We start from the raw sequence: 16,978 nt of genomic DNA, 5'->3' as shown, positions 1-16,978 counted from the left end.
ACAAGGAGAATTTGGGGATTTAGACAACAAAAATCTGAAGAAAAATATCTCCAAGTGTCGGCTACAAATATCGGGAAGCACTAAGGACCATTTCGCAGGTGAAAATGAGGTCTGCGAGATTTCGCAGACGCACAAAAAGGGCTGCGAAATTACTTCGCAGCAAACAGCTGATTTCGCACCGCTGCGAAGTGGTCTTTCATCTTGCGGTGTTTGGCTTCCATCGCGTTGTGAAACTTCAGGAGGAATTCCATAGCATTGTGCAAAAAGGCTGCGAAATCATTCCGCAACAAAAGGGTGATTTCGCAGCACTGTGCAAAAGTCTTCTTTTAGCTTGGAGTGATCGGCTTCCAATGGCTGTAACTCCTTCATTTCAACTCCGAATTGCGCACCGTTTGAATTGGATTGTTGACTTCCCAAGCTTTAAAATGACATATAGCATGCATAAATTGGACTTCAGGAAGTGCTCCAAAAGTGGCTGACATGACTGTCATCAAGAATGTTTCATGGCAGATTTCTCTTTGCTTCCCCTCTTTGCATTCCGGATTTGCTTATGGCAAAGGACTTCAAAGCTTTGGTTCTTCATGCTTCTGCTCTTTCCATTGCTTTGCTAAGGATTCCAAATAACTCTCCTCAATCTCATATTGCTTTGGTGATCAAAAAGCTATCAAAACACCAAAACTTAACACAATTTGATTAGAATTGATTGCAAGGGTCCTTAACATGTTAATTGGGTTAAAAGACAATAACTACTACTCAAAAGTGTTTAAAAGGATTAATTACAAGCTATCAAATAGCACTTTTTGAGTAGTAATCACACCTCCATGAGAATCCTCATCTTCCATTCTCCCTATTAACCATTCATTGCTATCATCTATATCTTTTAAGGAAATTGGGTCAATGGTGTTACGTTCATTGTATCTTATCTTCAAGGCTCGATTATACTTAATGTACACCAAATCATTCAAGCGTTGATGATCTAACCTATTTCTCCTCTTGCTATGAATCTGCAAAAATTCATAAACTCATAAATATATTTTAAAGTTTTAACTTTTAGGTTACATTCAAGACTCTATTAGACTATTACTTGTAATTATTTTGGATTTGGTCACTCACATTTTCAAAGATGCTCCAATTCCGTTCACAACCTGTTGCACTGCATGTTAAGTTGAGGACTTTCATTGCAAACTTTTGCAAATTTGGAGTTGAAGCTCCATATGCAGCCCACCATTCAGCTGTAGTATAGATATTAACAATTTAGTGAAACAATTCACCTATTTTAGCAAAAATACAATCTAATCATTTAAATAAACAAAACTAAATAACTAACCTGGTGCTCAAGTCTTTCTTGTCCTAACAGCTAACTCATTCTCGAATAGTCCTTGGGCATTTGTGAACAAACTCACTTCGGCCACAACTTTTTCTTGCTTAGCAGGGTCTCTTGTTAGCCTTAAGATGCATTTATACAAATCACTCATAATCTCGGCATCATGCTCTGTTTCTAGCTTATCATAGAAGAATTCCGGGTTCAAAAAGTACCCTACTGCATGCAAAGGCTGATGAAGCTGAATCTCCCACCTCTTATCAATGATGTTGAAGATTTCTTTGTACTTCTCTTCATTTCCATTAAAAATTCTCACAATTGCATCCTTAGCTCTATTCATGGCCTCATAGATGTATCCCATAGGAGCTTTTTTTTCACCATCAACCAAATGAAGCACACGAACTAGGGGACCCAAAACCTTTAAGCAAAACACAATAGTGTTCCAAAATGAAGGCATTAGAACTATGTTGGCTATAGTTTTCTCCTTCTGCTCTTTTGCCCATTTACTATCTGACCAATCCGAGCTTGTAAACATCTTCCTCAAATTGTTTTTTTGTTCATGCAATCGCGATAATGTGATGAAAGCAGTTGCAAACTGAGTCTTAGCAGGCCTAAGCAATTCTCTTTGTCTAGTAAACCGCCTCATCATGTTGAGTAGCCCTAAGCAATTATAAATATACCTATTTAGTGATATAGCCCTCTCCAATGTCCTCTTGATGTTTGTTAGCTTTCCAATATCTTCCAACATCAAGTCAAGGCAATGTGCAGCACATGGTGTCCAATACAAATGTGGGCGCTTTAATTCTAACAACCTCCCTATATGAAATTGTAGATAATAAATTTACATAAGTTCTCAAGATAAATAATTCAAAATTTAAAAATAAATAAAAATTCAAGAAATAGTATTTATTACCTGCCATCACATAACTTGAGTGATTATCTGTTATAACTTGAATAACATTCTCCTCACCAACTTGCTCTACCCATTTGTCAAGTAACTCAAACATCTTTTCTCCCGTCTTAATCATTGAAGAAGCATCAATGGATTGCATGAACATGGTTCCCTTTGAACAATTAACCAAAAAGTTCACTAAAGTTCTCTATTTCCTATCGGTCCATCCATCCGACATAATTGAACATCCATTTTTCTCCCATTCCATCATATGATCTTTCATCAAATCTTTTGTGAGAGCCAATTCTTTCTTAAGGTTAGTAACTCTTACCTCATGAAAAGTTGGTCCCTTCATACCCACACCATATTGGCCAATAGCCTCAATCATTGATTGGAAACTCGAATATGTGACTGCATTAAATGGAATAGCAGCCTCATACATCCATCTTGTGATAAGCATACAAGCTCTTTCTCTTGCTTCCTTTTTGTAGGCATCATTGATGGTAGTTTGATTCATCTTTCCACTCCTTCGATTTTGAACAACCATCTCTGCATTAGGAGTGAAAAAATGATCCATAGGACCTTTTTGTCTTGTTTTTTTTTTAAGAAAACGTCCTACCGCCACTTCTTCCTCGGTTACTACCTCCACTAGAAATGTTGGTGACATTCGTTCTACTATTAATCTCCTCACCAATATCTTCATCTTCCAAACCAAAAAAATCTTCATTAACATATTCGCTCCCCATATTCATTTGCTCTTTTTGATTTTTCTTGGAACTCATATACTCTTCCATTTCTTCTCTAACATGTTTCAGACATTTTCTACACTTTTTAGCATTTCTATATCCACCAACAAGATGTTGTTTGTGTCTATATATGCCTCCTTTGGTTACTTTATCACAAAAAATGCATATGATGGTGTTCAAATCTTTTTCATTAACCAAACGACCATATTTCCACCCCGGATATCTTCTTCCACTTGCACTAGAGTCCACTTGAGTTTCACTTTCATTATCCATCTTGCAAACAAATTATCTATACTCTACAATAAAATAATTATAATTAAATTAAGAAAAAAAAATTGAAAAAAATGCATATCACATTATCAAATATCACATTAACAACAAATATGCATATGAGTGCTTTTTATTTATTTATTTTTATTTTGTAAAATTTTCATGTCAAAAACTCAAAATATAATATTTATATTTAAAAAAAATTACCAATGAGAGTTATGAGATAAAAATGGAAAAAAATGCAGAAAAATGAAGAAAAAAGAAAAATACCGAGGTCCAGAAGGTACGTGACTATTTCCCCTTTATTTTTCTCCTATTTTCCCCCTATTTTTCTTCTTCTTTTTCTTTTTCTTCTTCACTTCTCCAGCACGGAAGAGGCTAGGGCAAACAATGGCAGTGGTATCAGGTTGAGAAAGCCAGAAAAGGGGGCTGGATGGGAGGAACAGGCCAAAACGGCGTTGTTTTGGCCTGTTTTTTTTTTTTTTTTTTTAAAGAACAGGCTCCAAAACGACGTCGTTTTGGTCCCTATTCTTTTAAATGAACAGGGTCCAAAACGGCGTCGTTTTGGGCCCAGCAAATAAAAAAAAAAATTTAGGGCTCCCGCGACCCCGCCTCCTCTCTGCAAGTCGACGGCAGAAGGGAGAAGAAGAAGAAGAAGAAGAAGAAGAAGAAGAAGAGGAAGAAGAAGGAGAAGGAGTGCGTACCTAGTCGGACCCTCAGAGGCGACTCGGGCAACCGCCTCGCGCCTTGCCGGAGGCGAACGCCTTGCACGCTTAAGCGGCTCCTTCGTGATGGGGCGTCGCCTCCCTTCAGGCGAGGTGCCGGAGGGTGGCGTCGCGCCGCCCTGAGCCTAGGCGCGCCTTTCAGAACTATGGACCAGATATCAAACCGATTCGCTACAAACGAAAAGGTTGAGACAAACACTATTCTTAGTAAGCTTGTCTCCATATGGTACAAAGGGAAAAAGAATATAAGGGAGTACATTATGGAAATGTCTAATCTTGTGACGAGACTCAAGGCACTAAAGTTAGAGTTGTTGGAAAACATACTCGTGCACTTGGTCTTGATCTCTCTGCCTACACAATTCAGTCCATTCAAAATCAGTTACAACACACAAAAGGAAAAATGGACTTTGAATGAGCTTATTACTCAATGTGTACAAGAGGAGGAGAGATTGAAACAAGAGAAGATAGAAAGTACTTACTTGGCTTCCACATCTCAGGGATTTGGTACCAACAAGAAAAAAAAGAGGGACAATAAAGGAAAACAAACTGCAGTTTCTGGGACATCAAAGCAAAAGGTGCAGAAGAAACAAGATAAGAAGATCACTTGTTTCTTTTACAAGAATGTAGGTCATATGAAGAAGAGATGTACCAAATATGCTGCTTGGCGTGAAAAGAAAGATACACTTCTCAACTTTGTTTGTTCAGAAATTAATTTAACTGTAGTGCCAACTGACACTTGATGGATAGATACGAGTGCAACTACTCACACAAGTGTCATTATGCAGGGTTGCCTAAGGAGTCGAATGCCAACTGATGGTGAAAGATACCTCCATGTGGGAAATGGCAACAAGGCTGCAATCAAGGCTATTGGTCTTTTTAGATTACAATTAAACTCTGGATGTACTTTGGATTTGGAAGAGACTTTTGTAGTACCGTCGTTTAGATGAAATTTAATTTCTGTTTCATGTTTGGACAAATTTGGATATTGTTGTTCATTTAGAAATGGAATGGTTAGTCTTTATCGAAATTCAAATGCCATTAGTACAGGTAGTCTACCAGACAAATTATACAAATTGAATATAAAGGCCACTAATGGAAATGAAACCTTGCATTCAGGTAATTATGGCATTAAGTGAAAATTAATGACTGAGAATTCATCAATGTATGGCACAGGCGTTTGGGTCATATTTCAAATCAACGAATTCAAAGGCTTGTGTCAGAATGAATTCTTGATCCACTTGATTTCTCAGACTTTTGAGTCTGTATAAAGTGTATTAAGGGTAAACAAACAAATATGAGAAAAAATGATGCCAATAGGTGCGGTGACGTCTTGGAATTGATACATTCGGACATTTGTGGTCTATTTCCTACCCCTTTTTGGAATGAACAACAAAATTTTATCACTTTCGTTGACAATTACTCGCGCTATGGCTATCTTTATTTGATTCATGAGAAGTCTCAGTCATTGGATGTGTTCAAGAATTTCAAAGCTAAAGTTGAAAACCAACTTAGCAAGAAAATAAAGGCCGTCAGATTTGATCGTGGGGGTGAATATTGTGGTAGATATGACGGATCCGGTGAACAACATCTAGGGTCATTCGCCAAATATTTAATGGAGTGTGGTATCGTTCCTCAGTACACCATGTCGGGGACTCCAAGCCAAAATGGTGTAGCAGAGAGGCGAAACCGTGCTCTTAAGGATATCATAAGAAGTATGATCAGTCATTCCACCTTACCAGAATCACTTTGGGACAAAGCCATCAAAACAACAGTTTATATTTTGAATAGAGTCCCAAGCAAAGCAGTAGCCAAAACCCCATATGAGTTATGAACTAGCAAGAAACCTATTATTAGGCACTTGCATGTCTGGGGTTGTCCAGCTGAGGCTAGGCTTGTCTAGTTGAGGCTAGGCCTTACAAGCCAAATGAAAATAAATTGGACTCCAAAACAGTGAGCTGCTACTTTGTAGGGTATTCTGAAAGGTCGAGAGGTTTCAAGTTTTATGACCTCTCAACTAGATCCTTCTTTAAAACGGGCAATGCTAAGTTCATTGAGGATGTTGAGTTAAGTGGGAGAGAACCGTTAAGAAAGGTGGTCTTTGAAGAGGAATCTGTTAGTATTCCTATTATTACGACTGGGCATGGTCATATTGTGTTTTATGACACTATTCAGAATGTACAGTCAATAACAGAAATTCAAGACACACCTGAGATTTCTCCTGCTCAAGTTATGGAACCGATTCAAGTTCATGAAGAGGTAACTCAAGAACCTCAAGTACAAGTGCCATTGAGGATATCCACTAGAGAAAGGAGAAGTACAATTTCGGATGATTATGATGTATATCTCCAAGAACATGAGTTTGACATGGGTCTAGAAGACGATCCAATTTCAGTTAGTCAAGTCAAACAAAGTTCTAACTCTGAAAAGTGGATAGAATCCATGAAAGATGAGATGAAATCAATGAAAGATAATGGTGTTTGGGACCTAGTAGAGTTGTCTGAAAGTGTAAAACCAATTGGTTGTAAATGGATTTTTAAGACCGAGCGGGATTCAAAAGGCAACATTGTTAAGTATAAGGCACGCCTGGTCGCAAAAGGTTTCACTCAAAAGGAAGACATTGATTATAAGGAGACATTTTCACCGATTTCGTCAAAGGACTCCTTTAGAATCATCATGCCACTTGTAGCTCATTATGATTTAGAGTTGTATCAAATGGACGTTAAAACTATGTTTCTTAATGGCAACAATGATGAGACAATATACATGGTGCAACCGGAGAACTTTGAGTCTAATGATTCAAAGCAACTTGTATGTAGATTAAAAAGGTCCATATATGGTTTAAAGCAAGCATCCCAACAATGGTACCGAAAGTTTGATCAGGTGATTACTTCATTTGGTTTTAAGGATAACACCGTTGATCAATGCATATACCTCAAGTTCAGTGGGAGAAAATTCATTATCTTGGTGTTATATGTTGATGATATTCTACTTGCAAGTAGTGATGTGAGACTTTTGCATGAAACCAAGCGATTTCTATCTAGTAAATTTGACGTGAAGGATCTTGGTAATGCATCTTTTGTGCTGGGTATACATATCTATAGGGATCGTTCAAGAAGTATACTTGGGTTATCACAAAAGGCCTACATCGATAAGATGGTGAGTAGATTTGGCATGAGCAATTATGAACCAGGAGACACGCCTGTGGCAAAAGGCGATAAATTTAGTTTACACCAATGTCCGAAAAATGAACTTGAGAAGAAGGATATGGAGAGGTTTCCCTATGCCTTGGCAATAGGAAGTCTCATGTACGCACAAGTTTGTACGCGTCCGGATATTGCGTACAGTGTTGGAATGTTAGGCAAATATTTGAGTAACCCAAGTATGGATCACTAGAAAAAGGCAAAACGGGTTATGCGGTATTTACAAAGAACTAAATATTATATGCTCACATACTGTAGATCCATTCATTTAGAGATCGTGGGATATTCGAACTCCGATTTTGCTTGATGTCTTGATAGCGGGAGATCCACTTCAGGCTACATTTTCATGTTGGCCGGAGGAGCAGTTTCATGGAAAAGTGTTAAACAAACACTTATTGTTTCTTTCACCATGGAGGTAGAATTCATAGCTTGCTACGAAGCATCAAACCATGGGATATGGCTGCGGAATTTTGTCACTCAGTTGTGAATCGTTGATGGGATTGAGAAACCATTGAGAACCAACTGTGATAATAAAGCCGCAGAATTGTATTCTAAGAACAACCAAAGTTCGTCAAAGTCCAAACACATTGACATCAAGTTCATGGTTTTGAAAGAAAGAATTTAGAGTCTTCAAGTATCGATTGAACACATAAGCACAAACTTCATGATTGTGGATCCACTCACTAAGGGTTTGCCACCTAAAGTATATCATGAGCACATCACACATATGGGTGTTGTACACATTGATGATGTGCCAGTATAGTGGGAGTTTGTATTTAGATTTTGTGTTTGTTTTCTTGATGTGATATTATTTTGTGTTATCTGTACAGACCTTGATTTTAAAGACTATTGTATTTGAATTCTCTGAATTGAAATGTTGACTTTCAGAAGCAGTTTAGCATCAAGTGTTGAAAGTGGAATTTGACTATTTTTAGTCATAAGGTAGGACCAATTGGAAATAGACATAGTAAAAATCACACTCTATGTAATTTCCATGCTACACATCCATACTTGATCCATGTTGCTAATTTTGTTAATGTTGTGATCATTGATGGGTCTAGTTATAATTATGATTAACGAAGGCCGCTTTGATCCTATGTTAGCATAACTAGTAGACCGGATTGTTTAAGGATATTAAGATAGAATAGCAAGATGAGCTCAATAAAGTACTATCATGAATCATTGTTAAAATATATGTGGTCCAAGTGGGAGATTGTTAAAATATGGATGCACATATATGTAACATAATTCATGATTATGTTATTCGCCTCTTCCGTATCTGTTTTATATCGGTTTTCTACATTATGGGCCACCTTATGTGTAGAGCCCAATACCATCATGAGCCTTAGATGATGGGCCTAAGACTCGTGAGGCCCAATAGCCAAAAGGTATGGTCCTTAAGGCAGGAGGGTATAAAACCAAAAGAAAAGTATCTGTTTTGGATGATCACAACTTTTGAAAACAAAACCTGAACCTGTTCTCTCCTGCTTCCCATCGTCAGAGAGAATCAAAAGAAAGGTGGTGCCCTCCATAGCCTTAGAAGATCCATACATCTTCATCAAACGCATAAAATGGATTCGGGTATGTTCCATAAAAATGAAGGCATGTTTGAATGAATTCATATATATATACATATTTCCTGTATGTGTGTATGGTGATAATGGAGAATGAACGTCCATCATAATATACTTAAACATAAGAGAAATTTCATTTTTTAAAATAAAGAAAATTGGAATGTAATATTTTTTAAAAAAACATTGAAAAATAATACATATTCCATAACATTTTTTATTCATTTCACAAATTAAATATGAACATAACATAACGTAACATATCTCATTGGACATGCTATCTTATGATATTATATCTAAAGATATAATATCTCATTGGAAATCATATCTGAAGACTATTTCCAATATTCTTTTATATTAGTAAAGGAACATTAGCCTATATATAATAAGGGCCTTTTCTTGCTTGTTAGCGCCTTTGTACCCCTATTATTATTTTTTTAGTCATAAAGAAACTAAAAGAAATTGGACAACCTTACTAAGAGAAAGATGCACTCAAGTATGTGAAGAAAGCTCTTTGAGCTTCCCTTCTATTATTGAAGGGGTGGTCTATGCTCAAACTTCAAATATCCCATAAAGAAAATAGGGGCATCAAAGCTAAAGCTTGTAGTTTAGGGATGCGCAAGTGTTTAACGCCCTATACAAGGGGCTAGCACACAATGGCTTTCTCTAAGAGGGGCTCGTTTCTTCAAGCAAAGCTTGCTACTTTTCATTTTGATAGGAGTAGGTTCCTTCTTGTTCAAGGTCATCAGATGAGAGATCTTCTTTCGACTCCAAGAAAATGGTCAAGTCAGAGGCTACCCTCAACTCACCTCTCAATCTATAAAATAACCCTTCCCCTGAGGAGAAAAGAAGCTCCAAGATGAGTATGTCCTGGATTCTTGGATTCATTCTCGTCCTAATCCACCATGGAATTTTCAGAATCTACCAAAACATTCTAGAAGAGGGCTTGTAATGATCTTCTCAAAGATCACAAGGTGCTGAAGTGGTAGGATAGGGGGATCTATAGGTTTTTAATATACATATCCTATCATATCCTATCCCGTCAACCAAATGTAACCTAAATCTTTGCAAAAACTAAGTAAATCACCTATCACCATAAGTGTCTAGCTTTCTTCTAGCTTGTGTGATGGAGAATCTTGTAGGAGAACCTATTTAGGTGATAATTGTAATGAATTTTCTTTGAAATTTAGTGAATCAATTCAAGATTTAATCATTTAGTTTTGATTTGGGGCTTATGATTCATGTTTCTTTTGTTTCATACTTGGTTGTTGATTGCTTGTTTTATTCTCTTAATATTTAGGCAACTTAATTGTGATATTTCAATTACTTAAATTATTAATAATAGATTTAATACAATCAATAGGTTATTGGATGAAAATTGCTATCAAATTTTTGAGGTCTAGATGTTCCTAATGTATAGGAGACTAAATTATATTTGGGTCATTCTTGTTGAAAATCTCTCATAAGCCACACTTAAGTATTTAGTTTTGTGTGTTTGCTTAAGAATCATGAAAAATCAGATCTTGGACAGCAGACCAACAAGTGAATCTAGGCCCTTTGTCATTTTATTAGGTTTTGAATTTCTTATGTTTTTGTTTGTTGCCATCTAACCTTATTTTGCTCTCTTTTTTAACCGAAATTTTAACTATTATCCTAACAATTTCACAAAAAGCAACCACTTGGTCATTCTCACACACTCCAAAATGTTACCTAACCTTCACTCTCTTGGGCATGACACCCAATATTCATTGGATTATTACAATTCGAACTTGTGCTTGGGGCCTTAGTAACACAAGCAACATGCAGGTCCTTACACTTTGATGTTGGATATTCCAATGTTGACATGCTGATTTCCCATAAATCATATTGATAGGAGAGAGGAAAGATATGTAGGCATGTTGATTCATGAAGCCATGACATTTGGATAAATTCAAAGCCATAAGCCATAAGTCATTACGACTATGTTTGGTTTCCAGAAAATCCAAGTGAAAGAAAATAAAGAGGAAAAGTAGAAGGAAAATAAAAAATGAATTTAAAGTCAATATATTATTTTTATATGGTTCTTCAAACTCATTTGACTTATTTTCTTCTATTATATAAAGATTAAATAATTTTAAGATACATAAATTTCCATCTAATTTTAATTATATTTTATTTTCTTTCGTATTTTTTTTATAGTAAAACCAAATATAAGAAAATCATTTTCCTTAATTTTTTTTCTTAGTATTTTCTTGAAACCAAACATAGCATATATGTTTTACACATGATCATATGCTTTATTTTCATATGTAATATGAATACTATGACATGTATGTATTATTTCAAGGCATGTAATTATTCTAACACTTAATTGTCATGACTTGTAGGAATTTATTTGAAATACTTGGTTAAAAGTGATGAAATAATCTCAAAATTGTGAATCTAATTATTTCCATATTTTTCTTGAAAAGTAACCCATTTTTGACATAAATACCCTTTACCATTTCAAGTATTTATATGTAGGTTTTCAAACAAAATGTTATTTTTACAAGAAAATAACAAGGACATTTTTGTCAAAATAAGGCAAAAAAAGGACAAAATATTAAATTTAAAAAATTGGCTTTCATTGACCCTTTTAATCAAATAACCCAATTTATTTCTAATGTTTTAGTTAAGTAGCTTGAACCTTAGCTTTAGAGATGTGTTACGAACCGATAGGTAAGCAATAAGTTTGATAACTACTTTTTCCAAGTATGGATTGTTGATATGTTTAATCCTTGCATTCTATATTTGTCTCTATGTCATCATTACTCAATTGTAGGAGGGTCATGTAACTAGTGGTATTTTTAGTATTATTCTTATGTTAGGCTGGATTACTTCAATTAGATAGTAAATTTTTGTTATACCAAAGATTTGTGCATTGGTACCCATTGCTTTGCCTAGTATACATGATGTTAGCTTCTTTGATTTGATCCTATAAGCTTTCTCGTAGGCCCAATAGAATTAGGTTGTGAACCAAATTATCAAATATCTAAGGGGAAGTATTAATAATCAATTATAGTCAAAATAGGGTGTGTTGATTGCTATCTCTATATTTATTTTATAAATGTTTATATTGTTAAAATGTTTTGAATCAATGATTGATTATGTATGTAAATGCATAAGTCCTTTAGGGTATGTTTTGTAGTAATTCTAGGAATCATTTGTAGTCTAAAAAGTGTTTTCCAAAAAAAAAAATGGATATTAGAAAAAAATTTAAAAATACTTTAAAAAATCTATAAAATCACTTGTAGTGTTAGAAAGTCACTTATAGTATCTTTTGAAAAAACATTTGGGGCCTATTTAGTAATTGTTTTCGAAAACAATTCTAAATCACAGTTTTTTAGAAGAATTTTTGAAAATTATTTTTTAATTTTATAGAACAAAAGTTTGTTTGGAAATGTAAAATATTTTTAACATGTTTTTAATATTTTTAAATATGTTTTAAAAATAATTTTTATATCTAAGATTTTATTTTTAATCTTTTTACATGTTTGTATAATTATTTTTTAAAACAGCTATCAAGTGAAAATAATATAAAATAACTAAGAGTGTGTTTGATAATAATTTTAGATATTATTTTTACCTTTTATTAACACTTCAAAATTTTTATATTTCAAGTAATTGAAAGACTAGAATCACTTTCTAAAATCACTCCCAAACGTATCCTAAAAGATGTTATCTAAAAATACTATGTTTTCTATTCTTAAGATAAAAAAATAGAAAACATTTTTTTATTCCAAAATGTGTTTTCTATCTTTTTTGTTTTGAAGAATAGAAAACTATTATAAAAAACAGTTTCTAAACAGGTACTTGATATGTGATTCTCTTAAAAACACCTGTGGAGATGACATTTTTATTAAAAACACTTTGAATAAAAACACTATTAAATGCACTCTTATTTTGATAACATTTTCAAATAAGAATGGTATGGATGTATTATTTACTTAAGTCTGCTTGATCAGTCATGAAGTATTGTAACTTTGAGGTTGTAAAATGTCCATTAAGAAACTGTAAAAGCCTCTTCATCTAAAATAGAACCTAGGGTTTGTGAGAGAAGCAAAGTCTTGTGTGCCTGTAAATTGACTTCATCTTATATTTGGATTTACATGAAAACTAATTAGTTCATATTCAAGATTAAATAGTGAAGATTTACCAAAGTGATTTAAGATTGATTGATTTTGTCTTGGATTCAAATTTGCATTCATTGAAGAGTAGATTGTGGTTCATGGAGTTGCATACCCATAGAGTTAAAATCAAATAACTAAAAGGTAGCCAACAAATACCTTATAATTAGACTTCTAAATATTAATTACTAAGGAAGCTTTTTACAATATCCATAACCAATTAGAAGACATTAATAATGGTGAAGTAATGAGATTATTAAGAGTGCGTTTGACAATAATTTTAGAGAGTGTTTCTAACCTTTGTAACACTTTAAAATTTTTATTTTTTAAGCATTAAAAATGCTAGAAACAATTCCTAGAATCACTATCAAATTCATTTGAAGAGTCCGTTTGACAATGATTTTAAGAAGCATTTTTAGTTTGAAAAGAGATTTTTTTTATATTTATAAATAGAAGATGTTTGGCAAAATTTAGGTAACGCTTATAAAAATTTGAAAAATCAATTGTTGTGTTTTATAACACTTGATACATAATTATCCTAAAAACACTTTTAAAGAAAACACTTCCACTAAAAACACTTCGAGTAAAAATACTCCTAAACGCATTCAACAAATTAGAATACTAATGAAATTATGTGATGCAAACCACCTTCTAGAACTGCCTTATTCTCATATAAGTGAAATGTCACACCTCATTAAGAGTGCCTTTGGTAGTGATTATAGGAAGCGTTTTTAGTTTTTCTAACACTTGAAAATTTTTATCTTTCAAATGTTAAAATGATTAAAAATGCTTTTTATAATCACTAACAAACACACAAATACACATACATCATGACCTAATGCACATTGATCTAATAAAGAAACTCATCGAAAGAAGCACTTTATTTTCTAAGTGCTTCTTGCTAATCAAATATGACATGAACCATAAGTAGGTAGATGGGTAGTAAAAACCTTCATATGTTTGGAAGTCCTTTCACAATCATCTAGTATAACCATTGGTGTACAACATGCACTTGATACATAGCACATTGTTGTTGTTTGAATATATTGCAATTGTTCCTTGGGTGCAAGATGTTATCATCATCGTCATTAAAATGAATAAATAGAAATACCAAGCTACCAAAGAATCATGTTGGAATTGATCCTTAACTTATTAGTGTTGAATAAGATCGATTTTCCTCTATTGACTCCTTCGAACTAAAAAGGGTTTGAATGTCATCAACACCGCAATTGCCTCAACCACATTCAGTATGAAGAAAATCATCTGGTCACCTGCATATGAAGAATTGTAAGAAGTTTTCAATAAACAGGTGAAAATTAGCCTTTAAGTTGTTTGACTTTATTTATTAATTTTCTTGGATCATTCAATATCAACCCTAAACTTACTATTTTACGAAGATTTAATGGTTATGTTTTGAGAAATTATATATTTCAAACATAACATGATTAAGAGAGCAAATGAGGGAGGAAAGATTTAAATACTGACAAGAGATTTCATTTTTTTTATTTTTTTTTTATTATGTAGCAAATAACCATTAAGAGAAGATGATGGTTTAGCCTAAGCCATCAAATGCCGAACCAATAAAAGATATGCCAAATATGGTAATTGATTCACATGACAATTGACAAACTTTCCACCTTCAGAAAAATTAATACAACCTATTGCATAAATTATCAAGAAAAAAGAGGAATTGAATGACCAAAGGAGTCCATTCCTCACACAAAAAAATCAACAATTATTTTGTGATTTATTAAACAAACGGTCAAGAAGAAGAGTTCTTTAAAGAGGAATCATCATTTTGTAAATTATAACAAAACAAGAAGAAGAATGCTAAAGAAGAAGAAGAAAAATGATAAAGCTATAATTTACAAAATGATGATTATTGTTCTACAGTATATAAGATTTCCATTATCTTGAACCCAACCTAGAACTTAAGAAGATAGCTTTATCATTTTTCATGGTCTTTCAAATAAGAAGCAGAAATGTTGATGAATCAAGTTTCATATATTATTAAGCCTTTTCATAGTACTTTTAATTTTTTGATATTCCAATGTCGAATGGCAGGAATGTGAGGAGTATATATCAACTTGTATTTAGAGTTTTTCTTTTTAAAGGATTTGACTATTACAACTTATTGGGAAGTAAGGCTGTAATTTGGATTTGTTGATCGAATTGATGGTTAATTAGAATACAACTCAAATTAAAAATTAATCAACCTAAACCTAACCCAACCCAATTTCTGAATCGAGGCCCTAATCCAATTTCATCTTTGTATGCTTAGATTGAGTCCTAGTTGGTTGGATTAAACTCGATTGATCGGATTGATCAAGTTGTATTAGTCAAAATCTATTTATAATGATTTTTAAAAACTTATATATATATAAATTGAATAATTATATAATATAATTCCAATTTGATGTTTTTCTAAACAATCTGAAAAGCAATTGAATATTATTTTATAGGATAATATTTATAAAAATGTTAAATCAGGTTTAGGTTAGGCTTGGGATATCAAACCCGAGTCTCACCCAAATTGAGCTTGTATTGAAAAAAGTTAGCCCTAATCAAACCTTAAGTATTGAAAATGATTGCCTAAACTTGTTCAAACGTTGGGTTAGATTCGAATTTGGTATGATCAATCCACTTAAATTACACCCCTATTAGGAAGTAGGATGGTCGTCTAAGATGTCCTCTAATAATTGATTTGTTGGGGTATTTGTGAGATTTAGGAACCGCTTGTTCTTATTTATTATATTTTCAAACTTTTGTTATGATGTAAATTTTTAATTGCACATTAATCCAACATCATTGGAAATAAATGAATCATTTTTAATATTTATATTTAGTTTTTTTGTCTTCATATTAAAGATGTGAAATTGGAAGGACAACTTCCCTTAAAATTTCTAACTTTATTATATGACTAAGTTTGAAAATTTTATCTTATTCCTTAGACCTGAAGGTGGTATGACACTCATCTAAAACAAGGTCGTTCTATATACTCTTGCTTCTAAGAATCAGGGTCCTATAAAAGCAACAAAATCATACCTGGGAAGAAGGCAGCTCTCTGACGCCCTTGTGCCCAAGAAAAGCTACAAATACCAGCATCATTAAAAATAACTAAATGGTACAATCTTGTAGAAGGAAAAACAACTTCAAAATAAAGCAATTGTTATTTAATAAAATAAATGGAATATAATTTGGATAAGATGAAATCAAGTGAGACACAACATTTTGAGAAAGTGGCTAAATATGACTCCCTATCTACACTAAATCATTGGGATCAAAGCTTTCATAGGCTACTAACCCAATGCAAACCTGCACTATGAGTAGAACAACAGGATTCTTGATACAAGTTAAGGAAGGAGGGAAAACAATAAAAAAGATGTCGACATCTAAACCTTTTGTGTTAGGAAATGATGGGCAAACATGACAAGGAATCAACTAGTGTAGAAGAGTAAGACTATGCTTGGTTTTCAGAAAATTTGAGGAAAAATGTAAGGGAAAGAAAATAAAGAGTAAAAGTAGAGGGAAAGAAAAATAAAAAATTGAGTTAAAGTTGATAAATTATTTTTGTTTGTCACTTTAAACTTATTTTATTTATTTTAACTCATCAATATAAAGATTAAATAATTTAAAAATGTATAAGTTTCTAACTAAATTTAATTATATTTAATTTTATTTGGAATTTTTCATAAGACAACCAAACATGAGAAAATTATTTTCCTTAGCATTTTTTCTTTCCTTAGTACTTTCCAAGAATCAAACATAACCTAAGAAGTCCATAATTTCCTAGATGGTTCAATGGCATCAAAAGTCAAGATCCTAAGAGTGGATTGAAAGCAAATCAAATAAATGCTATATAATTTGTATAGGTGAATAAAAATAAGGGTTTTTTTTCCTTGGAAGACGTTTTATTTCTTATAGACACAACTTGTTTTAAAGTATGTATCCTGTATTTAAAAGACACAACCTCTTCCAAATGATGTGTTTGGTGTCCTAAGACACAACCCTTCAAAGGATGTATCTAGTATTTTAAAGACACTTCTCTTCTAAAGGTTACCATCAAATTTATAAATAGGGACCTCCCTATGGCCTTTTCATTCATTTT

At 33.2% G+C, this 16,978-nt stretch overlaps 2 protein-coding genes and 1 pseudogene across 2 annotated transcripts in view; 1 reads left to right on the top strand and 2 right to left on the bottom strand.

Moving 5' to 3' along the window:
* Positions 1-1,334: 1,334 nt before the first annotated feature.
* On the bottom strand, positions 1,335-1,970 carry LOC117928330. Its single transcript, XM_034848229.1, has one exon. It carries the CDS (start codon positions 1,968-1,970, stop codon positions 1,335-1,337), a length of 636 nt encoding a protein of 211 aa, XP_034704120.1.
* A 7,411-nt stretch (positions 1,971-9,381) lies between these two features.
* Positions 9,382-9,706, top strand: LOC117928328 (annotated as a pseudogene).
* A 4,122-nt stretch (positions 9,707-13,828) lies between these two features.
* The window catches only part of LOC117927907 (protein ZINC INDUCED FACILITATOR-LIKE 1-like), a 29,985-nt gene continuing 26,835 nt past the window's right edge, over positions 13,829-16,978 (bottom strand). Inside the window, exons 16-17 of the mRNA XM_034847632.1 lie at positions 15,916-15,959; positions 13,829-14,141 (exon numbers count right to left, since the gene is read on the bottom strand). Of these exons, the coding sequence (XP_034703523.1) occupies positions 14,050-14,141; positions 15,916-15,959 (136 nt within the window). The 3' untranslated portion in view covers positions 13,829-14,049. The remainder of the gene's footprint in view (positions 14,142-15,915; positions 15,960-16,978) is intronic.

Source organism: Vitis riparia, chromosome 13 (assembly GCF_004353265.1).
Source record: "Vitis riparia cultivar Riparia Gloire de Montpellier isolate 1030 chromosome 13, EGFV_Vit.rip_1.0, whole genome shotgun sequence".
In the NCBI taxonomy this organism is placed as follows: domain Eukaryota; kingdom Viridiplantae; phylum Streptophyta; class Magnoliopsida; order Vitales; family Vitaceae; genus Vitis; species Vitis riparia.
Note: the sequence above shows the minus strand (reverse complement) of the source record. Positions and strands in the feature narration are given on the sequence as shown.